Consider the following 25448-nt stretch of genomic DNA (forward strand, 5'->3'; position numbering starts at 1 on the left):
AAACTGGGAGGAGTGGCTAACACCCCAGAGGACAGGATCACACTTCAAAACGACCTTGACAGATTAGAGAACTGGGCCAAAACAAACAAGATGAATTTTAATAGGGAGAAATGTAAAGTATTGCACTTGGGCAAAAAAAATGAGAGGCACAAATACAAGATGGGTGACACCTGGCTTGAGAGCAGTACATGTGAAAAGGATCTAGGAGTCTTGGTTGACCACAAACTTGACATGAGCCAACAGTGTGACGCGGCAGCTAAAAAAGCCAATGCAATTCTGGGCTGCATCAATAGGAGTATTGCATCTAGATCAAGGGAAGTAATAGTGCCACTGTATTCTGCTCTGGTCAGACCTCACCTGGAGTACTGTGTCCAGTTCTGGGCACCACAGTTCAAGAAGGACACTGACAAACTGGAACGTGTCCAGAGGAGGGCAACCAAAATGGTCAAAGGCCTGGAAACGATGCCTTATGAAGAACGGCTAAGGGAGCTGGGCATGTTTAGCCTGGAGAAGAGGAGGTTAAGGGGTGATATGATAGCCATGTTCAAATATATAAAAGGATGTCACATAGAGGAGGGAGAAAGGTTGTTTTCTGCTGCTCCAGAGAAGCGGGCACGGAGCAATGGTTCCAAACTACAAGAAAGAAGATTCCACCTAAACATTAGGAAGAACTTCCTGACAGTAAGAGCTGTTCGACAGTGGAATTTGCTGCCAAGGAGTGTGGTGGAGTCTCCTTCTTTGGAGGTCTTTAAGCAGAGGCTTGACAGCCATATGTCAGGAGTGCTCTGATGGTGTTTCCTGCTTGGCAGGGGGTTGGACTCGATGGCCCTTGTGGTCTCTTCCAACTCTATGATTCTATGATTCTATGAATTATTGTGAGGTTTAATAAAACTGTTTATATTTGGACAACTTCTCTGCTGTACTTTACTGGAAGGAGAAAAATAATCATTAGTAACAATTTAAACAATTTATTTAACTAAAACAATTAATATTTTAGCATACGTATCCATGTTTGTTAACTGATGTGGTTAAACATTTTTTTAAAAAAATAATAATTGTGTTTTAGCACACACAAAAAACTTAAAACAAATCCTTATTTCCTGATGAATATCCTTTGGACTATAATGCAACTTAAATAGAAAACTATCTTTAGAAAGATTTTTCCTCCAAAAGCATTTTATTTTAAAAATCCAATTTAAATTTAAAAAATTCTGATTTTTTTATTATTTTAAAAAAATCATTGAGTTTTATCCACCCTGTAGTTTTGTGATCCTTCTCCAATGCTCCCCATTATTGCTGTCCAGAGGGACTATAATGCACAACATGGAAGACATAGCCTGTATGGATCAAAGTATTATGCAGGCATGAAGTTTGGAATACTAAGATAATCCTACTTTTCCAATAACTATAATGCTAAAGTGGGACTATGCGGCGGGGGGGGGGGTGCTTCGGCATTAAAGGCAGATTCCAAGAGATTAGGATAAGTGTCCCATTACAAACAACACCTGGTGATGCCTCAGAGAACCCACAACTTGACTAATTTCTTTTAAGAGGCTCTTATTACTTTGAATACCTAATCATTTAGGTCTTAACACTGTCCCTGCAGAGGGCATTAAAATAGACATTTGTATAATTTTTAAATTTGTTTTTATTCTGAAAAAGTACAATACAAAATTGCATATAAAATTGTGTGTAAAAGATCAATACGTAACAGTATACTGACATTCTAAGAAACCTCTCTCTCATTCCTTCAATTACTCAGTAATGAATGTAATATCTACAGCATCATTGAATCAATTCCCAATTCACTCTTGATGTAACACACAACTGTGTTCAAACTATTTAATGTGTGATGTAATATAATTTTCATGATTTTTAAAACTTCCCTGTAAAGTGAATAGTTATTAGGTGTTCCCACAAAATCCCAAACAACTAAGCTTTACCAGGTTTCCAAGTTTCTTTCAAACATTCAGTTAATGTAATTCTGGCCATTGTAAATATATGTAACACCTGTTTCTGGCATGCCCATGGAAAACATTGTTTAATATAGTTCAGTAGACAAATGAAGACAAACTAGTATGGTATCTGTTTGTAAAAGATAGTGCCAATTACCATATACCATAAGCTTACTACAATATTTTGGGACATTCCCACCACATAATAGAAATGTCCTTTAGCCTTCTTACAAAATGCAATGTCTACCATCCCTTTTTACCTACTATGCTATTCTTCCATAATATCCAGTGCCACTGTGTGGCCATCTTTAGAGTTTTCTTTACAGTTCATTGCAACTGAAAGGGATGGTCTCCTGCCGAGTACCTGTATTGCAACTTTCTGAACTCCCTAAGAAGTGTGTATTGAGTTACATGCAGAAGGGAATATCCTACCATGAGGCTTCTCTTGCAACACTGTTCTTGGTTATATATAGGAATCAGAAAACAGTCCTGGCTTCCTACATCCAGACTGGGGCTGCTGCTATCTTCCAGCAGTGCAGTTAGGAAGGCTCCCACCATCTGCTCTGCATGCAGAAGGTTCAATGACTGACATTTCCAGGCTGGGCTGGGAATGTCCTCTGTCTGACACCCTGGAGAGCCTCTGACAGTACTGAGCTAGATGAGCAAGTATATGGCAACTTCCTATGTTCCTTTCTGAATGGTTTGCTGGCCCATTAACAGATATTACTTCACCTATTCAATGTCTTTCAAAGGCACTTTTACACACACACACACACACACACACACACACACACAAACGCGACCACACAGAATGTTTTCAATCATTATCATTCACTTTCTTGTTACATCTTCCCTCTTGAAACAGAACAGAAGAAATTTTGAGGTTTCATGCATCTATAACGAAAAAGCCTTCAGAATCTGCTTGGTCTCCTTCTTCGTCATACTCCAGGTCAGTGGAAATCAGCAAATAGCCCTGAGAAGATATACAAACATTTATCTGAAGTTGCCACAAGCTGCAGCTTGCTAATGGCTTGGCCATGGCTAATATACCTGTAGAGGTATTGTGAACTGAATGTTAGAGATACATTGTCATTTAACAGAAAGAGAGTAAGCACTGCTGATGCGCAACTGGCATGGATGTCAATAAAGTGGAAGGATGTTGCACAGCAGCTGTGCTTTGTAGATTGCTCAGTGAGGGAGAAAATATATTAAAAAGCCAGTTGTCAGTTGTTCAGCCATGCTGAGCCAGACAGATCAGGTGGGGTGGTGGATGTTTCCCTTCCATCTACTGCTTGCAGTCCCTTCCCTCTTTGCTAAGCCTTCCCTAACTTGTATGGTCCAAGTGAAACCTGGAAGTTTGCAGGAGTCAAAAAAGACTTCTATTAAACACACAAAGGTCTATAATCAATGTTTACTTTAGCTGGGGTTACTGGTTGCTCAGAAAGTATTCTAGGGTTCTTGTGAAGATAGCGTCATGAAGAAACTAAGAAATTCTCTTTAGGTTATGTGATGATCAGAGAAACAATGTAAAACAGAGCTAATCAACTAACGAGAGTGGAGAAGTCAAGATGTAAATATGGTGGTCATCAGAAACTGTTGATCAGGCTTTTTGCTAACAATACACTGCTTATTTGGTAGTTATTGTTTTTAGTGTGTATTGCTTGTTTCCTTACAGTTCATGTGGATTTTAAAATACGAATAATGAACATTGACTTGTTTACACCAGGATACCAACAAATATAAAAATACAGGAAAGCGTTTGTCTTTCCTCCACAATGAGTCACTTTGAAAAATGCTGGCCAATCTTTCTCTGAACTACAAAGAGTTCATCGAAATGATTGTCTCTGTACAAGCTTTCCCCCCCTTTTATTTAAAAGGACTTTCTTCAGCCTATGAGTCAGGCAGCCTAAAGACCCTAGGACAGGCATGACCAAAGTCTGTTTCGGGGGCCTAATCCGGCCTGCCGGATTATTTTATCTGGTCCCTGTGGCAGTATACGTCCTGGGGTAAAATCCTTTAAAAAGCACAACTTTAGGGTAAAATTCTAAAAAGCTCAACAACTTTGGGGTAAAATAAAAAAAAGCTCATGCATGTTCACTTCATCAAATATGGCCCTCTTTGAAAAAAGTTTGGGCACCCCTGCCCTGGGATGTGAGAACACGGCAACATTCTGATGACAAGTCCCACCAGGATTCAGAACTTGTATCACATCACCCTAACCAACTCTCTCTCGGCAAACAGGACAGACAGGTGTGGGCATTGCAGAATCTCACCTGGTGAACTGTAACAACTGGTTCCACAAGCATCATGCTGTCCATTTTAGAGAGAGGAAGTCCTTCCTTCAGTTTACCTTAATAAAAGAGAGACGAGATTCTAAGCGCTATTGTTTTTTAACAGCGCCGCAACCCCAGAGTCGGTCACGACTGGACCTAATGGTCAGGGGTACCTTTACCTTTACCTATGCCCAGTACAATTTTGTTATTCTGTGGCGCTGTGGGTTAAAGCATCAGCGCCTAGGACTTGCCGATCGAAAGGTCGGCGGTTCGAATCCCTTCGGCGGGGTGCGCTCCCGCTGCTCGGTCCCAGCGCCTGCCAACCTAGCAGTTCGAAAGCACCTCCGGGTGCAAGTAGATAAATAGGGACCGCTTACCAGCGGGAAGGTAAACGGCGTTTCCGTGTGCAGCTCTGGCTCGCCAGAGCAGCGATGTCACGCTGGCCACGTGACCCGGAAGTGTCTCCGGACAGCGCTGGCCCCTGGCCTCTTAAGTGAGATGGGCGCACAACCCCAGAGTCTGTCAAGACTGGCCCGTACGGGCAGGGGTACCTTTACCTTTACCTTTAAATGCTGTAAATGCTCTATAAACCATAAATGGTTGTTAGAAATGCAATACAGACAAGAACTGCAGGAGTTTTATCTCTTGTCATGTAACTACATACTCATTACAGTATTAAGTGTACAAAGAGTCTCCAGGGCCAATGCCTCCAGTCATTAACCAGTGATAACTTTATTGTCTTACTCTGAAAGGAAATATACACCAGATCCATTGAAGGAAAGGAAAGAAAGAATAAGCACTCCTTTATCAGCAGTTGTATGTGGACATGTTCACATGGTCTTGTAAATCCAAATTACCACTAGTTGACAGTGTGTACAGGGTCTGCTGACAAGACAACCGGATTGATCTTCTAGTGCACGGGTGTCAAACACAAGGCCCGAGGGCCGAATCCGGCCCGCCAGACCTTGTCATGTGGCCCATGTAGCCGCCGGCGGCCGCCAGCCTTCACCTTTTATTCTCGCTTTTTTTTTTTTTTGACACAAGAAAGCCGCCTCTTCAGTGCATGCGCGGCAGCCTACAAGCCAGAGAACGTCTGCCCTCTAGCGGCGCCGGCCGTTCTACACAGGAAACCTCCACTTCACATGTCCTTTACATAGTCCTACAGATACAACCGGCCCTTTAGGGTGACCAAACTGCTGATGTGGCCCCCGATGAATTTGAGTTTGACACCCCTGTTCTAGTGCAAAGCATTAAGCATCTTATAATCTTATTGGAGCAGTATGTTCCTTAAAGTATTTGCCATAAAGAATGTGATACCAATTACGACACGTCACGCCAAGTGACGAAAATACAAGCTCTATCGCTACTACTTCTCATTCTTCAAATAAGATTTTCTGTAATTTCCAGAGACTGGGACCATTAAGTAACAGTGGTGATGGGAAAACAATCCAAACACAACACTTACCATTGGCTGCTGGTATTACTCCATTCCGTAAAATGTAAGACATGAAGTTCTTCAAAAGCGAAACCTGCCATGTGAGAGAATTTGGATTTAGTGGCACAGGCTGCCTCTACACTTAAGATTTGTTGCGGATTTCTCACACTTTTGTCCTCTGCTTTTTGTGAAGCATCTGCTTGACATCATGAGCAAAACACCCTCTTTCCACGTTTCTCCTGTTCAGTTTCTGTTATTTCCTCCCAGTCTCTCAAAATTTGACATTTTTAACACAACAAAGCAGCTGCACTGCCTAGAGATGACTGATTCAGTGGTATACAAATTGTTGAAATAATAATAATAAAAATTCATCAGGTGGAGATGACCTATCACACAGCTGTTCTGGCAGATATAGGCCAGTAAAGACCTGTATAGATTGTGCTCCAGATATTTTCTTTGCGCCCCCCCCCCCTCTCTCTCTCTCGGAACCAGCTCTATTGCCTTCCCATTCCGAATTGCATTGCCTTCCTATCAATTATCTTGCCCCTCTCAGCCATCCTCCAAAATTGCAGGCAGCAAGGAAAAGGGGGAATTCTTAACAGCAGTTCACTTGGGGGGGGGGCATTTAACCCTTTCTCCACACACAAAAGTTCCAAGGATAGTTGATTTGCTTTCAAAAAATGCAATGATTAGGTGCTGCTATGAACATTCTATACCTTTGAAGCACCTTCTTTCCTTCAGAGAACTCTGGACGCTGTAGTTCGCCCCTCACAGAGTTAAAATTCCCAGTAAACCTCAATAAACTACAGCAACCAGAATTCTCTGAAGGACATAATGCGCTTTGAATGTGCTTTAAAGGTATAGCGTGTACTCAGCCTGAATCATCCATACAGTGGTACCTTGGGTTACAGGCGCTTCAGGTTACAGACTCTGCTAACCCAGAAATAGTACCTCAGGTTAAGAACTTTGCTTCAGAATGAGAACAGAAATTGTGCAGCAGTGGTGTGGCGGCAGCGGGAGTCCCCATTAGCTAAAGTGGTGCTTCAGGTTAAGAACAGTTTCAGGTTAAGAACAGATCTCCAGAACGAATTAAGTGCTTAACCCGAGGTACCACTGTATTTGGAAGCACTCAGAGTAAGAACAACAAAGAAAATGTTATGTCAGTTCCAGTTAGAGAACTGCTAAGAGATAATTTTCCAAGGCCCACTCACACACATAATGGCCCAATATTATTTTACAGTGGTACCTCGGGTTAAGAACTTAATTCGTTCCAGAGGTCCATTCTTAGCCTGAAACTGTTCTTAACCTGAGGTACCACTTTAGCTAATGAGGCCTCCTGCTGCCTCCGCGTGATTTCTGTTCTCATCCTGAGGTAAAGTTCTTAACCCCAGGTACTATTTCTGGGTTAACTGAGTCTGTAACCTGAAGCATCTGTAACCCGAGGTACCACTGTATTGTATTATGATGGCTGTGGGCCACCCCCTAGGAAGTTTTGTAGACTGAAGGCAGCATTTAGATGTTAGAAAGAGAGAGGGGGGCTGGTTTCTATGTTGATTTTAAGTCATTTATGATGGGGATCTAATCATTAGCGCCTAAGCACTGCAAGACATGTTATGTTCACTGTGCGCCTCCTGCTTTCAAAATCATGCCCTCATTCACCACACAGATCAGGCCATTTTATTTGTGCTATTGCAGGTCTTGAGTGCAGTGAATTTTGGCAAAGACAGAAAAACACAGTCAGTCTCCACAGCAAACAGCAGCTGCACACCAACAGCTCAGCCCATGGTTATGGCCACTCCATGGAACCATTTAAAAGCAGGAGATTTGTGATCGTGTCTCCTGATACTTTTTCTTTGTCGAAAGCAGCTCTGGAACTGGTTCTGGAGGGGAGGGCTACCTTACCCTTTCCCTCTGTGCTGTTTTCCTGAACTAAATCACACATACCCCACACAATGAAGCTATTTGCCCCTTTGGGGAAAGCCTATTTTCTCCAGAAGGACAACCACGGCTTCAGGAAAGAGGTTTAGATCAGAACAATGGCATGGACAATTCAGCTCTATCTACAAGCTGAATCTGATTTGTTCTCTTTAACTCCCCGCCCTCTTTATTTACCTTGAAGAAGCCAACATTGGAGTTGGTCAAGGACAGGTGGAAACTGTGAAAGGGAAAGGAAATATTGGAAAAAACATTATTTATTTGTATATATATACCCCACCTACAAGCAGCTCAAGATGGCATTCTTGGATCTGCCCCTTCTCTACTCCCCCCTCACAACAACCCTGTGAGGTAGGTTAGGCTGAAAGGCTGACTGGCCCAATTCCCAAAGTTCCCTTGGAAGAAGGAATAATTGTTAAACCACTCTGGGAATTGTAGTTCTGTGAGGGGAATAGGGGTCACCTAACAAATCTCAGCACCCTTAACAAACTACAGGTGCCAGGATTTTTGGGAGGAACCATGTGATCAAGATGGATTACTCAAACACGCACAGATACAAATATTTAAAAACCACCACAATTTTAGACCCGCAACCCCACTAATTTACAATAATTCAGATGCTGTTGGACTCCAGCTCCCATCAGTCACAACCAGCATAGCCAATGGTCAGGGATGATGGGAGTAATAGTCCAGCAACATCTGCTTCTTTTTACCTGTAATAAAGCAATGCCAACATTTTAGCTGGAATAGTTTTTATTTTTACGTAATTGCTTTTAAAAAAATTACTTATTGTTTTAAATGGAGTGGCAAATTTAATTAGTGGTTTCAGCAACTCAAGAGGCCTTTGGGGGATAAAGTGGGGTTAAAAACAAAACAAAAAAACCATTCAAATTTTGTTACCTGTCCAGACATAGAGAAGGTATCAGTTTCTGTTCAAATATATTCAGGCTGGCATGGGTTTTGGCATTCTGTGTGAAAGAAATGTCTCTGTTTACCACCTAGAGTATTCCTGTTGTATAGACAGGTAAAAATGCAAGGCCTTTTTGAAAGGTAAAAAAGGGAAGGTCAGTTACTCTACCTGCTTCTTCCAACTCCCCACCCCAATGTTATCTCTCTTGCTATTCCAAACAGAGCTCAGGTGTCTAAAAGTTTTGCAAAGCCTATCCTGCAGATGGCATTTGTACTTAGAAGGTCTGAACACCAATTTGTACTCAGGTTTTTTGGTTTCTGCTATGATTTAAGATAAGGAGCCATTAAAAGGGGAGAGCAGGAGCTTTGATTTTGCCCAACCAGGTGAGAAGAGGGAGGTGCCACACAAGTCACCTGCTTTCTTTCCCACTGTGGTGAGATGTATTGCATTTCTATTTAAATTACACACTAGTGGTCAAAATTGTAGAAACCTTATGGAAAAAGTGTGTTTCCGAGGTTTGATGGCTCATAACACCTGATTGGCTCTCTGAACACTCATGCTTATTGGCTACATTCAAATGAAGGAAAGCTACTGAACCTAAGAAAGCTGTGCTTCCTTTTCCTAATTATTTGGCTATAACTTTTGATAGAATACAGATAATTGAACAAACTTTGTTGCATTGCATTCTTCGTTAAATTATCTTTCCATTGATGTATAATTTTATGGTGTTACGGCAAAAAAAGTGGTGTTATGAGCCATCAAACCTCAGAAATACACTTTTTCCAAAAGGTTTCCACAATTTTGGCCACTAGTGTAGAAATATTTCTAAATTTGCATTTATACATGTAAGTTAACATGTGTATTTTTATGCAAATTACCCCCTCCCCCTTTGTCCACTTCTTCGGTGATGCAAACCTTTTCTGGCAATGCATAGCTGATGGAATAAATAAAAGTTTGAGGCTGTTTTGATTTTGCTATTTTTTTAATCAGTTAGGAGACCCAAGTCCTTGCCAGTTTACTGCAGATCACTCAGATCCTGATCAACATTCTGCACACCCCTTGCTTGTGGTGCCAATTTCTGACGACCCAAAACAACAAGAGGTCATGGCAGATATGGCTTGAACATTATTCTGCCTGCTTTGTGGCACTTACTATGCTCAAGGTGAACATGGATTGGGTGGTTGAATTCTTCAGGACTACCAACACCTCCATGGAACCAGCTATCTCCAGAACAGCACTGCCATTATGCAGTCTGATCACAGGGGCTGCCGTTGGTTTTAGATCCAGGATTACTGGGCGTGGTGTTTTGTAAGAACGCGCAATCTGTAGAAGTTTAAAAGCAACCAAGAGTTTGAGAGCAGGATTAGACTGAATTAACAGAATTACATAGCAAATAAATTCTTCGGCAGAACAGTTGCTTTGAGGCAGGCATTCTCTGTTGCAGATGAACTCCCACAAAACATTTCCCTTAAAACAACGGTTATAGATATAAAGGTGCTTACCTTAGGGATAATGGTGCCAAAAGAATTTGTAGTTAATCTAAAGTAAGAGGAAAGCTGTGGAAAAGAGAATAAAATTAGGCTACCTAATTAGAACTTTGTGACAAGCAAGTATTATTATTATTATTAAAAGAAGCAACTATGGTACTAAATCAATTTTCTTACTAGCCTGCAGATAATAGTTATGTTTGCAAAAGGAGCTCCATTGCTGCTTTGTCCCTCCCGGCAGAATGGTCTTCAATATGTGAATCAAGCACATTGTATGGCCATAACCTAATCATGGTCTGGGCTATTACTATTGTGCAGCATTTTTTGCCCCCATCCTGACAGTTTCAGACTTTCCTAGGATCAAAATACCCTCATTCAAAGGGGGAAGGTCTGGGACAGCGCTGGGATAGGGATGGCATCACTTCCCTACAGTCCGGTATGAATCCATATTTTATTCCAGTGTGGATAAGGAGCTAGTTCCATGTGGAGTGAATTTCTTTTAAACTGATGAACATTCAATTATACGAACCCCTTACTGGCTATCGGGATAAAAATGGTAAAAGGGGAGTGGGTGGCGCTGTGGTCTAAACCACTGAGCCTCTTGGGCTTGCTGATCAGGAGGTCAGCAGTTCGAATCTGCTCGACGGGGTGAGCTCCTGTTGCTCTATCCCAGCTTCTGCCAACCAAGCAGTTCAAAAGCACATCAGTGCGAGTAGATAATAGGTACTGCTGTGGCAGGAAGGTAAACGGCATTTCTGTGCACTCTGGTTTCCGTCACGGTGTTTCATTGTGCTGGAAGCGGTTTAGTCATGCTGGCCACATGACCCGGAAAGCTGTCTGTGGACAAACACCGGCTCCCTCAGCCTGAAGTGAGATGAGCGCCGCAACCCCATAGTCGCCTTTGACTGGACTTAACTCTCCAGGGGTCCTTTACCTTTTTACCTTATCTGGATATAGGTTCTCATCACCATAGTTAGATCTAGTTAGTCACAGACTATATAAACAGTCTTTCAAAACACAACAGTTGGTGCCTTTGAAATACCAACTTCTACAACTTGCTCTCACCTCCTTTGCAATAGAGACATCAAAGGCCCCAGCAGCGTAATAAACGAGTGAAGCAGACTGCAAGAAATATTCTGAGATTCCTATTTGGAGCATGGAATTATTCTCATCTGGGATATTGAATGGTTCAGGCTTGAAGGGAGTCTCCAGGTCATTTCCCACTGGGGAGATTGTTCCCTGCAAAGAATTGCATGAATGACAAAATAATAACAACAACTCTCAGACTTTGGATTTCAAAAGCTATCAGAGCATGGATCATCAGTGACCCTTGCACATAGGGACACACTGGCTGAATCATCGCTAGCTGAAGAATTAATATAGGTCAAGCACAGGAAACCTGTGTAGCCCTCCAGGTGTTCCTGTCCCACCAACCCTCATCACTTTCTGGAGCTGACGGGAGCTGGTACCTGGGAAAGGTAATGCCATCATTGTCATTATAGGTTGCTTGTGCATGTAGGTGCTTGAAATGATAGCAATCACAAGAGGGGACTCAATGCACAAGCATTGCTTACTGTGAGTAGTCCAGAGGGTACCGTATTTTTCGCTCTATAGGATGCACTTTTTCCCTTCCAAAAATTAAGGGGTCCTATGAAGTGAATGCAGGCTCCTTGGCTTCAGTGATAGCAATGCGAAGCCTCCGAAGCGCAGAGCGAGCGCTCTCTCCGCGCTCCAGAGGCTTCGCGTTGCTTTCGCTAAAGCCTGGAGAGTGAGAGGCGTTGGTGTGCACCGACCCCTCAGGGATAGCCGCCTGAAACCTTCGGAGCGCAGCGCAAGTTCCCGCTGCGTTCTGGAGGCTTCAGGTTCCTTTCGCTGAAGCCAGGAGAGTCTTGCTCTCCCGGCTTCAGCAAAAGGAACCCGGAGCCTGAGGAGCACAGCAGGAACTTGCGCTGCACTCCGAAGGCTTCAGAGGTAGCCGCACGCAGCCCCTCCGACAGGGAGAGGCTGCATGCAGCTATGGCTTCTTTAGCCCAGCGCAGCCTCTCCCTGCCGGAGGGGTTGTGCATGGCTATGGCACAAGCCAAGACAGCAAGCGGGATGGAGCGGCAGGGAGAGGTTGTGCAGGGCTAAAGAGGAAGCCAAAACAATGAGCGGGAACCATCCCGCTCGCTGTCTTCACTTGTGCCATAGCCGCGGGCAACCTCTCCAGCAGGGGGAGGTTGCGCGCAGCCTGTACGCTGCTCTTTGGGGCTGGGGAGGAAATAAGATTTTTTTTCTTGATTTCCCCCTCTAAAAACAAGGTGAGCCCTATGGTCCGGTGCGCCTTATGGAGCGAAAAATACGGTAGTTCTTTCTGCTAACGCTCTATACTTTGTTTCTGCTGCTGGCAGCCTTCTCTCCATCACACTCAAAGAAGTGTTTTAAAAAATAATTCTTTAACTAAAGCCATCACACCCATTCATTCAAGAACAGAGATGTCTCAATGCAGTACCCCCCCCCCAAAAAAATAAATAAATAAAAAATAGCAGCCAGTTGTGTTACCTTTATATCAAAGTTAATAGATGTGTCAGAGATCACCGGAGAGTTCACCAGTGAGTAGTCTACTTGTGCAAAAGAATCAATCTGGGCTTGAACTGTTAGAACAGGGGGGGAAACAGCCATGATGAGATAAAGAAACAAATACCTCTATTAACTTGATAAGCAGGATCTAAAATGGTTTTGACAATACCTTTTAAAAGTAACTTTATAAGGACTGTCTTCAAATTATATTTCCTTCCAGTGGGAAGGCACACGATTCTTGTACGTACACAGCCCCACTAAGCTTATCCAAGCTTACTCCTAAGTGTGTGAAAGACTGCAGCCACAGCTATTCAAACATTAGCACATGAATAAATTTTGCTGTTATCTGTAGAATTATTATTATTATTAGACAAGAGTAATACAATCATGGGTAAGGAAGCTGAGACCCAGGGGCCAAATCTGGCCCTCCAGGCATGTATATCTGGGCCTTGAGACTTTTTCCAGGTCACACCCCTTATGGCCTTGCTTTGCTCACTCTGTAGGTGTTTTTGCCAGGATGGATTGTGTCCTTGAATTGTGATAAAGCCTGGATGAAGGCGAGAGAGACAGACAGCACACATAGAAACTAGCTTACTGTACAAAGGTAAAATTGGCATGTGTCGCTCTGGCCCTGCCCTCTGCTAGCATGTAGCCCCTGGAAGGTCACCTCAAGGGGAATGTGGCCTCAATCTGGGGGAAAAAAGTTTCCCAACCCTGAGTTGGCTGTACAAAACACCTTACTATAGCTTTTAGAGGAGGGAAAAGCAAAGAGAGCATGAAACTCTGAAGTCTGTCTGTGCACCGTATTTTTCGCTCCATAAGACACACTTTTTTCCTCCTAAAAAGTAAGGGGCAGTGTCTGTGCGTCTTATGGAGCGAATGTGTGGACGCTTGCTGGCTCCCTTTCCAGCCCCACCCCCTTGCCCAGGCCTCCATTGTTGAATGTTCTGCAGACAGAGGCTGTTTGTTTCCCCAGTGACATGTGACTGGCTGATTAGATTATCTGTCTGGAAACTGTAGAAAGGGCTCCCTTTCCTTTCCTAAAGAAGCTGCAGAACTGTGAGTTGAATCCCATAAAAACAGGATTTTTTCCCTTTGCAAAGTAAGCTCAACAACTTTGAGCTGATCCTCAAAAAAATGGGGCTTTTCCCCTTTGCAAAAGAAGCTGCACAACTGTGATCTGATCCCCCCAAAAACAGGGCTTTCCCTATTTCTTCCTCTAAAAATTAGGTGCGTCTTATGGAGCGAAAAATACGGCATATGTAGGTTCTAGATATCCCATATGCAGGGACATACCTTGCACTGCTGTTGAAACTGAGAGCTAGGAACATGCAATATCTTTTAAGAGAACATGCCGAGACCTCCTGCAACAATTGCATAAGCATGTGACCAGGGGCTTTCCTGTGCAGTCTGCACTGGTCATTTGTTGTGCAGACCTTAAATTGCTACTTGAATTAGTATTGCTCGAAACTGTGCAATATTGTTCCTGGGGAAATGTGGTTATCACTTAAAAGCTCCTATGTCATTGGGATACTCTTTAGCTTCTTTTAATGAGCCGTGCAAGTAGCAAGGATGAAGCATTTGCAACCTACCTTTGTGTTCTTTCAGTTCTGCATTAATTTTTTCGATCTCAGAACCAATGAATGGGCAAATCTGTATAAATACATGTAGCAGTTATTGTTCTGGCCAACAGTTACTGAAGGAGTGATGGTGATGGAAGGACACTATAGTAATACTTGAAGACTTACATTCTTGCTCAGACTGTCACAGATAGGCTTTTCCAGATGATTAACAAAGTATTTGTACAGCCAGCTGGGGGGGGATAAAAGAAATAATATTGTTACAAAATCCCGGTGCCCGCCCCTCTCTCCACCAAGCAGTGGCCAGAGCGCATGGGGTCACAGGCACACATACAGGGTCTGTGTCCCTTTGGAGAATAGAAGTCACATTGGGTGGAGACTATCAGATGGTCGGCGGTTCGAATCCCCGCGACAGGGTGAGCTCCTGTTGCTCGGTCCCTGCTCCTGCCAACCTAGCAGTTTGAAAGCACGTCAAAGTGCAAGTAGATAAATAGGTACCACTCCAGCGAGAAGGTAAACAGTGTTTCCGTGTGCTGCTCTGGTTCGCCAGAAGCGGCTTAGTCATGCTGGCCACATGACCCGGAAGCTGTATGCCAGCTCCCTCGGCCAATAAAGCGAGATGAGCGCCGCAACCCCAGAGTCGGTCACGACTGGACCTGATGGTCAGGGGTCCCTTTACCCTTTACCCTTATGTATTTATACCTTCAGTCTGCATGGCGGGGGTCCAGATCTTACAGCATGGCCCAAAGCATTGCAAGTAGTTCTTCCTTCCTCCTTGCCAAGATGTATCTCAAACTTTCTTCCTCTCCCTTCTTCTCAGAAGCACCTTGCCCTCCCCCCAGAGTAGTTACCCTGACAACCTTCCAAATCTCCAGTCTCTGGTCACACCTGGACAATAAGTTCTGTTGTCTTGTTGATGACCCTCAATGGCTCTCTATTATAATGCTAACAGTCAGCCAGCCAGACTGGTTTGCATAAGTCAGCCCAGGAATTCCCTGTCTGCCACAGCCCTGCAGTTTATGTTTTAGTCCATTCCCCAATTAATCAAAACTCTGGCATTTATTAATTTCTAGGGTTTACCCCCAAATCTCTAACAATATTACTGTCTATCAGTTATTAAATCACTCTAGCCATTTCTTTCTTTATGGTCCATCTCTCCTCTCAAGGAATCAGTATCACTTTAATGCTTCTCTTTCCAAACAGCATTGCCTTATTTCTTTTTCTCTCCCCTCCCCTTCCCTACACCTGCCAATAAGAAATACAAGTGGGGTGTTGTCGTTTAGTCATATCCGACTCTTCATGACCCCATGGACCAGAGCACACCAGACCTGAGCCCACTAGGAAGGAACAGTGGGTTATGAATTTAACTAATTAATAAATACATATTTACATTTTTCTCCTCACACCAAGATCCCAATGAAAATAGCTGCTTCACCATTTGAGGCTGGAAAATAGGGGGGTGGGGTTTTTTTGATGAATCGGCTGCCAAATGTCCTCTGGATTCCAGAAGCCTGGGAGCAGAGATGTTCTTCCACTTCCAGATTAAGGCAGAACAGCCAAGAATGGGCTGTTGCCTTTATCATCTGCAGCTGGAAGAACCTCTAAAACAGGCACATTTCTGTTTTGTTCACATATTACACTGAACACAGGTACAAGGTGAACACCCCAAAAATCCTTTTTCTACCTTACCTAGCATCTTTATCCAGTTCGATGTTAATACTGTCAACTTTTGCCTCGCAGCTTTCAATCAACAGCACTGCATGACTTGCATTGTCCCGAGACACTGAAAAAACAGCTGCGAGCGATACACCCGAAATGAGGACTGTCAGTGTTCCAGAATTTCTGCTGACAAGAATGGAACATAATGCATCTGCTTGAACTTTTTCTTTTCAGGTACGTGCCAGCGCTGCTAAAGTTTCATGCTCAAATGGACACAGATTCTTTGACCAAGGATGAAGTGACACACAAATGACAACATTTTGGAGGTCCCAGGTCGCAAGGTGGTTAGGTTGGTCTCAGCTAGGGCCAGGGCCTTTTCAGTACTGGCCCCAACTTGGTGGAACGCTCTGTCACAAGAGACTAGGGCCCTGCAGGACTTGACATCTTCCCGCAGGGCCTGCAAGACAGAGCTTTTCCGCCTGACCTTTGGCTTGGACTCAGTCTGACCCTTATGTTTCCCTCCCCTTGTGGTTTTGACTTTTAAAATGAGGCTGCATTTTAAATTGCATTTTAACCTGTATTTTAAATTATTTTTTTCTTTTTTCTTTTTCTTATTATGTTTTTACTGAAATTTTATTGGTGTTAGCTGCCCTGAGCCCGGCTCTGGCTGGGAAGGGCGGGGTATAAATAAAATTTATTATTATTATTATTATTATTATTATTATTATTATTCCCCTGCTTTCAGTAAATCCCTGTATGTTTCATGTAAACAGCCCCACATCCATATCTCACCCTATCTCCAAGGAGCTCAGGGTGCCATACACTGGGGGCTGTCTCCCTTTAATCTTATTATCAGCCTATGAGAAAGGATAGGAAGCGGCTTGGCCAAAGTTTCCCAATAAGATTCAAGGCTGCAGGAATTTTTTTTGTGGCCAAAAAACCCCCACAAGCGTTAACTGCATGACAGCATATGCATGCATGTTCTTATGTTCACTCATTGTAAAATTGCAAATTTCATCAGCACTATACTGGCAAGGAAAGGGTTAAACACTTCCTCTCCTCTTCTTCCACCTCAGTGGTTTCACTGCTGCTTGGGGTTTCCTGAAGCCTGCTGCCTACTTTCCTTTCCTTTATTAAAGCCCATTTTTATTTGGATTACTGCAGTTAACATCACCACCTCCAGTGCCCTGCACAACTGTACTTACAACAGCCAGGACCTTACTCTCCAGTGTGCAGAGACCGTTGCTGCAGCATCCTTGATCTCTAGGTTAATCCCAGTCCCAGGTATCAGAGACACCGATGCATTTGGGAATTCAACAGCATCAAATTTTATCCTGCAAAACACAAAATACATGTTAGCCATGGCTACGTTCCGGGAAAATCTAGGAACATAAATCTTACATGTTTGAACTGAAGGTACATCAAGGGTAGGGAACCTTTTTCAGTCTGAGGGACACATTCCCTTGCGGGCAACCTTCTGGGAGCCACATATCAATAGCTGGTGTGGCCACATTTTCCATACAGACAAGCAAGAGACATTTATCACCTTTCCAAGACATATTACAGTCATTAGAGAAGTGGCACAGCAGAGCCAGTGAGAGATGTGGATTATGCAGAGGTCCCAAGGTCTGACATTTCCTGCCCTGAGGTAGATCATGCATAATACCCTCCAACATTCCCAGGGACACCCTGGGAAAGATGGGAAGCACTCAATTTTAAATTGCTAGCTTCATTAGCGCCCCCTCTTTATGGTAAAATAACACTCTTTTGCTAGAAATGAAAGAACAGAAAGTAATATTATTATTTTCCCTCTCCAATGGGAAATAAAAGATGATTAAAGCACTCTTCATATCCCCCATTGGTGTAGTAATAAATGTGGTAGAGGATTGGCAGGATTTTGCATCTTAGCTGTGCCTCCTGCAAACTAATGTGCATACAGTCCTATGCCCACAGTGCTATGTTAGGCAATAGTGAGAAGGAAACCTATGCGTGTACAGATAGATGCATGCCCATAGGCTCCCTGACCCTGAACATATGGTCACTGGGAGTCATGGCTGGCATTGTGTTGGTGTGCCAGATGTGTGGCTAGTGGTTACAAACCAGGTACTTTCCCCATCCCTATTTTAAACAATGGGGGCAAAGGCTTAATTAAGGGGTAAAAGACATCACCAACCCGGAGGAAGCTACTAACTAACATTGCAGGAGCCTTCATTAAATGGGACCTACGTGTGAATAAACATTACAGAGGAACTTAACCACAAGGGAGGGCAATGATGGATAATAGTAAGTGCTGTGTATTGTAAACAAAAATCTGCCCTTTTCCCCTTATGGGGTATCCAAGAGCCCATATAGAGTCCTTACGTGGGTTCCCTACTGGTAGGAGAAAATAACAGAGGCCAACCAGAGAATACTGAGAAGCAAAGCAGCTAGTAAGCCTGATCTTTATTGATCTGTTGCAATCACATGTGCAAAACTACTATTTTAATTTTCTGAATGCAGAAAAACAATAGTTCAGCTGTGCTAAAGGGGCTTAGTGTGGAAGCAACCTTTCTTACTCTGAAAGCGTGTAGTCGACGCCACTATATCCATATGTCTCTTGACCGCTCACATTCGCAAAGGTTTGCTCCTTTAATCTTTGCTCCAGGAAATCTATTCCAAGCTGTTTTCCTACAAAGCACAGAACATATTTCACTTACTTTCTCTTTGGCTGGAAAGATGCATAGAATACAGAACAAAGACAGCTAAGTTTTTGATCTCTGTTTTGCCATCTCCTGCTCTGCAGATCAGTTTGGAGTGGTTGCTAGCAATTACTTCTTTCATCCAAGGTTAATATGGAGGCTTTCTCTCCCCCCCACCCCCCGGGATATATCTGTCCTTTGCTATGTTAAGCCAAGCGCCTGTAACTTCCAGGCTTGATTAGTGCAGCACTCTGCCCTTGAAGATGATTCAGATGCTCTCATGCTGCTGTATATCTTTTATCACACACTGAGAGTCATGCATTGTTCCCCACAAGATACAATGGTTACCAATTTACTTCTTGATCCAATTAAGGGTGCTAGTTTTAGCTTTTAAAATAGGAACTGGAGGCTTGCGGCACTCCAGACATTCCTGAACTACAACTCCTATCAGCCCCAGCCAAGTGGGCAAGGGTCATGGGTGATCAGGAGTGGCTCACCTGGTGGGGTGAAGCTGCAACAAGAGCCTCCCAGTAGCAGCAGCAATACTGCTGTTGGCCAGAAGGTTAATTCGGAGGCTTTCTCCCCCTGTGGGATATATTTGCCACCTTATCCCTTCCCCTCTAGGTGAATGACAGTGTGAACGCTACAAGGAGATTATTGCTGTGGCTCTGCACCACAGGGCAATCTGTTCCTGGGCATGGGCAGCAAAACACTGCAAGGTGGGAGCGGGCTAGTTGCTCACAAAAAAGTGAGCAACTGTACATTTTGCTTTGTATCTCGGGTTCTACAAATGCCTAGGAACTTTCATTTAAAAGCTAGCAATCCGGGGATTATGGTTCATGCATGCACCCATGGAAGATGCCCATACCCCTGGGAAAGACGGAAGTAGTACAACATCATCTAGAGGAACAACAGGTTCTCTAACCCTGTTTTAAAGCCTTTCATGGCCTGAGACCTTCACATCATCTCCCCCAACCCCATGGGTGCACTTGCGGACTGAGGTTTAATCAGCAACTTTTGTTGTTCCAGGTTAGGATATTTACCAACTAGATGCCAAGCTTTCTCAGTTATGACTCCCAAATTATAGAACGTTCTTCGTTTAAAGAGGTTTAAAGAGTTACCTTTTTACTGAGCTTGGGAGAGTGAAAGGAGCCTGGAGCCTGTGACCCTCCAGATGCTTTTGAACTACAACTCTCACAATCCCTGATTTGCTTGCACAAAGGTTGTGTGGAGACATCCGCTCTTTACTGAGCTCACAGCAATGAACATCTTGATTTGTCTGTGCAGATGTTATTCTTTATTCCGTCAATCAATCATTATCCCACACCTTTAATTATACTTTCTCATCATTTTGTTAATTGCAAAAAAGTCAGTTTGTTAAACACACACACACACACACACACACACGTGTTGTGTTAACAACACAACCTGGCATTGGCAAGCAAATAAACATGATTTAAAAAGCAAACAAACCATTGTGCTGATTAATGAGGGTCATTTCCTTTTTGTTCTCAAAATGTATTTGGTTCCTTCTAAATTTTTATTTTAATAATGAATAGGGGCATGGAAGAATAAGTCTGAACCTGTATATTTCAAACTCACCATAGTCCAAACCTTTCTGTGTGATCTTCACTTTGATTCCAGGCTTAGCATCAAGCCGGGGAGTGAACAAGCTCAACAGGAACAAAAAGCCACAAACGTTCATTGTCTCCTTCTCTTTTCGTACTTTATAGAAACCTGTTAAGACACATGGGACCAAATATGGGTTGTAGATCCTATGTCAAGTGAGTGGGAGATGAACTTGAGCAATAGATGTTCCTGTCCCGTCTGCCCCACGCGTCCCGGCTGTACTCCTCCCCAGCTCTCCATAGGGAGGGCGGGATGACCAGGCATGCATTGAGAACATGCAAGCCTGCAATGGGAGGGGGAGAATCCTCCAAACTCAGATTTCCATGCTCTTGTATGGCATTCTGTGTGTGCTGAATATAATAAGGGAGCAGAGCAGCATGGACTAGGACATTCATTCAGTAAATAGGGAATGGACCTAGGGTGAGTTAACCTTCACAATAATTATACAGTGCCACATGACCTGGAAGCTGTATGCCGACTACCTCGGCCAATAAAGCGAGATGAGCGCCGCAACCCCAGAGTCGGCCATGACTGGACCTAATGGTCAGGGGTCCCTTTACCTTTACCTTTTTACCTCAGGTTAAGAACTTAATTCGTTCTGGAGGTCTGTTCTTAACCTGAAACTGTTCTTAACCTGAGGTACCACTTTAGCTAATGGGGCCTCCTGCTGCCACTGCGCTGCTGCCGCGTGATTTCTGTTCTCATCCTGAAGCAAAGTTCTTAACCCGAGGTACTATTTCTGGCTTACCGGAGTCTGTAACCTGAAGTGTCTGTAACCCGAGGTACCACTGTAATTAATTAATTGTATTTATATTCTTCTTGGAACAATCTACCTAAAAACTAAAAATCCTTCCTGCACTATCATCTGTGCGGAAATGAATGCTCTTACTGTCAGTGGAGCAGCTGGAGTTGGACTTGGGGCCACGGCATGTTTACTGTTCAGACCGAGGAAGCAAGCCTCCTTTTATTCCTGTGGTCATGACGGTGCTATGATTTAAGTGAACTTAAAATACAAAACTGCACATGCCCATAATTCCCCACCCCCCAGTCATGTTTGGCAAACTTGTTTGCTAACATATCAGGAATGCAGAAGCATGGAATGGTGGGAGTGAAGGAGAGGAGAAGGGGAATGTTGTGCCTCATAGCCATCTAACATGGGACCCCATATGACTATGTTGTACATTGTTAAGGACCTAAATTTAGCTGGAAGCACCACTGGATATTGCAGGTATCTATAGCCACAACCATACACACACATCATGCACAACAGTACCGTACATAGCTACATTGGATTCCTGTCCAACTAAGTGGACAGTCTACCTTGCTAATGTGTTGCTCAGGTTCAACACACATAGGATTGCACTGTAATTGAACTCAATGGGACTAACTCTGGGTAAACATGCTTAGGATCACATTGTATTTCCACTCAGTTCTAGAATGAAAGAGTTATAATAGGTTAAATATTCATCTACATCCTATTATAAGAATTCTAAGGGACTTCAATAGGCATGTAATGGTTTTATTTTAAAATCTCTCTCTCTCACACAACTCCACATATACACACAAAGCACCTTTTCAGAAGACGGCGACTGTCCAGGAGTCAAGACACAACCACAGTTGGCACATCAAATTAGCCTACATCTTCAACGTGCTCCACAAATGTTACTTAACACTAGAAGAGTAAATTATCAACCTGTGCAAAACCATTTGGCTGTTTCATTGCCTACTGTTTTCAGAACTCAACAATGTTTGCTTTTTGCCTGCCAGGTTAGCATCTTGTCAGACAATATTAATTATCCATTCAGTAGCTCATGATGAATTGGCTTAATATTTAGAAACAAATGAGTACACATTGTGATCCATTTGTCTCAAGAGGCATGCTTCTCTGAACAGAAATAGCAGTGGTCAACTAGTGGGCAAAAAGAAAGCTGTGATTTTCACAGGACTTTCCCACAGGACTTTTCAGAGAAGAAACCAACCACAAATTCACAACACACACACACTCTCATGCACACCAATTTCCTAGCAGCTACTGAAAGGCAATAGTCTTCTAAGCTCTTGTTCACTTTTGTTCCCTAATTAAGCAAGAAGAAGTATTTCCCTTGAAATGAATAGTTATTGTCCCACAATTTCAGATATTTTCAGGAATCATTGGACCCACCCAGCTATCCACCAGCTTGTGGTGGATATAATCACCAAACCAGTTGATTGCCATTACCTCAGTTCTGTCAGGCTAAGTCTTGGTGGGCTGCAGACAACTCTCACTTCAACCCAGCCGAGCTAGACACTTATAGAGCTGGACATCATTAGGGGGTCTTCAAGGAACCTTTAATTATGTTTAAGCTAAACATTAACCATCCCTTAGGACACACAGAATTGATCAGATCATCAAATGACGTATATGCCAAGGATAGAAGATGACTCCTTTATTTCCATGCAAGTGGTAGATATCTTGTGGTGGCTAACTTGGACAGACTCTTCACTATCTCAGTGATACTTGATTGTTCCTTGGAGGAAGTGTTAGATAAAACTTCTAGTAAATCAGTTTCATTGAAACCAGTGCTCTACCACTCACCTGTGACCCTCATGACTGTGCTGTAAGGAGCAACCTAAATAAATCACAACCTTATCAGAATGAAAGGTCCTTCCAGACAAAGGCTTCTGGAAGACCAATAAGCATGTTTGACTCCTACAGTGCCCAGATGGACTCTACAGACCCCTAAAATGTTTGCTGTTGGTCCAAAGGGACTAGGAGTTACAGTATATAAACCGGAGTGCCAAAGCAGCAATGGCAGCAGCAAACATTTGCACTACTTATGCTCCCCTTTCCACAATATGACACTGCCATTGCTGACAGAAGAGGCTGTCTCAGAAAATTGTAAAGAAGAGCTGAGCTCCAGATTTTAAACCAACAATTAATAATGACCAGATATAGCAGCATCTATGAATGGCATGTGTTATAAAAGAAACAAAACAAAATGAACTAATTGGAAGGAACTGACACAATGTGCCAGTTATGTAGTCCAATTATGCAGTTACTTCATCCTGTTGCACTTGGGCTGCAAATACTGTAGACTATAGTGTTAAAGCACATTCCCCACCACCACCAAAGAATTATGGGCATGGTAGTTTGCTAAGGGCTGATAGGAACTGGAACCCTATGAGGGGTTAACTACAGTACCCAGAATTATTGTGGGGGGAACGCGCTTTGAATGCGCTTTAAAGGTAAATTGTGTACACAGCCATAGTCCTTAGTTTTATAGTTTCTTCACCCACAATAAATGTAAATCATGAGATGGACACAGAGCATTCTTGCTTGTTTGCAACACTTCCGCGCACAATGGGTCCCGGATTCTGACTTTTAAGCATTACTACAATGACAAATGATAAGACAATCAGTGAGCATGTGCGTTTCCTGAACGGGAACTTCCCATCATCCTGAATGTCACAATCACGGGTCACAACCTAATCCTTTGCCGAAACTTTAAAGATGGCATCTTGGGCAGAATCACGTAAGGGTTGTGTCAGGTTGCTCTTGGTTAATGGGTGACAAGATAAGGGTGTGGTCCGAAGACCAAGGGTGGATCAAACAGATCAGGGTCCATGGGGCCAGAGACAGGGTTGTGATCCAAATAAGGCGAGGCCAAGGATTCATTTTCAGAGACAGCATGGTGCGGCGGGGCAAAGCAAGCTGAGACATCAATAAGCTACAGTACTTGTTGCAGCAATGAATCTCTGAAGTCAAGGCTTTGTATATGATCTTTCTACATCTTCTTCCTTTTCTGTCCCCATACCCATATGTGTTTGTGTGTGCGCATACATGTTAATGTATGCATCCCTGACAACTGAGGGCATTACTTCATGTATCAGATGAAGTGGATACTAGGACACAATTATGCCATAATAAATATATTGTTTTTAAGATGCTCCAGGAATCTTTAGTTGATTTTGTGCCAATATCTAAGATAGAATTTTTATCTAGCATAGAACTTTCCCCACCACATAGAAAAGAGTTGGTACCAGTGAAAGAAGTGTGTGAATAAAGTGTTGAACCTTCCCCTGCCTGCACCTGATTTCCCCACAGTCTTCTCCCTCTGGCCCCATAGTTCTGCCCTGACCACCGCTGAATATGCCATTTCAGCTGGAAGAAAAGCTCACGGCAAAGGACTATGGAGATGTAAGCAACAGATTAGGGGAGGTTCCAGTGTCCCTCAAAACTATACCCAATTTGCTCTTATGAGTGCAAACTGTTAGGGCTCCACCAGATTTGTTTACTGAGCATACATCTTGAAAAGGTTACACTAAGGTAGATCCACATCATACATTTAAAGCACATCCAATGCACATTTAAAGCAGTCTTCACCCAAGACTCCTGGGAACTGTAGCACTGCGAGGGGGAAAGCCGAAGTTCCCAAGATACTTTGGAGAAAGCCATGTGCTTTAAATGTATGCTATAGAATGGCCCTATGTCTGGTCATTATTGAGCATTCAGTCATATTTGTGAGTTATATGACAATGAGCATTCATTCTGATTTGCTTGTTAGCTTCTCATTTTTCAGGGCCTATCCTGTCACTTTCCTAACCATATAAAGGCTGCGGCTTTAAAAAAAACATGGGATTTGTTGTGATAGGACTACAGAATGTTCTAATTCACTTTAATTGCACAAACCTAAATTTCCAGTATGTGCTTGAATTCCTCCTGCAAACGAGTGACACCCTGAGGCACTCCCATGTCCCACTTTCTGCACATTTGGAGTTGACCCCCACTCTTTTCATTATCTTTTAAAAATTTTAATTAAAGATTTTCTTGGTTTACAAAAGTACACGCCTTGTCTCTTTTTTTCAGGTTGCACAGTCTTTCTTACAGATCAGTTACATTTGTTATGAGACATTAGTGTTGAGTACAGTATAAGGTTGGGGGGAAAGAGTCCCACAACAGATATGCAAAATAACTAAACAGGTATTAGAACTCACCCCATTACCGGTCCTACTGAACATTTGCCAAGATCATAATCACTCACATTATACAAAGCTTATAACCCACCTGCTCTCAGCAGCCAGAAGCCTCATAGCCAGACACTGGAGGAACCTGTCAGGAGTAAACATGGACCAATGGTACCAGATCTCCCCACCTTTTAAAGTGCAAATCTACTGCAGGCACATTTCCTTTGGCCCAGAGGTGACTCAGATGTCTTAACAAAAGATCTCTGGACAGATTGTTAAAGGAGTTTACACAGCGATAGTGTTTTGAGTACTTTAGGGATGGGGGGAATCGAGACATTTTGATTTCCATTGTTTAGTAAGCCCCCTTGCCCCACCTGGAACATTACAATTTTTCTGTTCGAAGA

The 25448-nt window shown here is 43.2% G+C and overlaps 1 protein-coding gene and 2 long non-coding RNA genes across 5 annotated transcripts; 2 read left to right on the forward strand and 1 right to left on the reverse strand.

Moving 5' to 3' along the window:
* The first annotated feature begins 1017 nt into the window (after positions 1 to 1017).
* Positions 1018 to 3592, forward strand: LOC307225340. The gene is made up of 2 exons (XR_013842907.1): positions 1018 to 1831; positions 2495 to 3592. It is a non-coding gene; the product is annotated as an uncharacterized lncRNA (long non-coding RNA).
* Positions 2731 to 25371, reverse strand: BPIFC (BPI fold containing family C). 3 transcript variants are annotated; one of them, XM_079992787.1, is made up of 17 exons: positions 25145 to 25371; positions 22319 to 22415; positions 20074 to 20208; positions 18349 to 18460; positions 16999 to 17127; positions 15824 to 15979; positions 14303 to 14366; positions 14147 to 14207; positions 12537 to 12628; positions 11061 to 11234; positions 10011 to 10064; positions 9661 to 9831; positions 8499 to 8566; positions 7776 to 7818; positions 5694 to 5757; positions 4229 to 4305; positions 2731 to 2928 (listed from the first exon to the last, which is right to left on the reverse strand). In XM_079992787.1, the coding sequence occupies exons 3-17, from the start codon at positions 20174 to 20176 to the stop codon at positions 2842 to 2844; spliced, it is 1455 nt and encodes a 484-aa protein (XP_079848913.1). In that variant the 5' UTR covers positions 20177 to 20208; positions 22319 to 22415; positions 25145 to 25371; the 3' UTR covers positions 2731 to 2841. The 3 variants fall into 3 exon arrangements, with proteins under 3 accessions (XP_079848913.1, XP_079848914.1, XP_079848915.1); XM_079992788.1 differs by lacking the exon at positions 25145 to 25371 and adding an exon at positions 22676 to 24479; XM_079992789.1 differs by lacking the exon at positions 25145 to 25371 and having other exon boundaries at positions 15824 to 15976; positions 22319 to 24479.
* LOC307225348 lies at positions 12925 to 16506 on the forward strand. Its single transcript, XR_013842916.1, has 3 exons — positions 12925 to 13613; positions 15875 to 16027; positions 16135 to 16506. It is a non-coding gene; the product is annotated as an uncharacterized lncRNA (long non-coding RNA).
* Positions 25372 to 25448: the final 77 nt, after the last annotated feature.

Source organism: Podarcis cretensis (genome assembly GCF_951804945.1).
Source record: "Podarcis cretensis genome assembly, chromosome: 10".
Taxonomy (NCBI): Eukaryota; Metazoa; Chordata; class Lepidosauria; order Squamata; family Lacertidae; genus Podarcis; species Podarcis cretensis.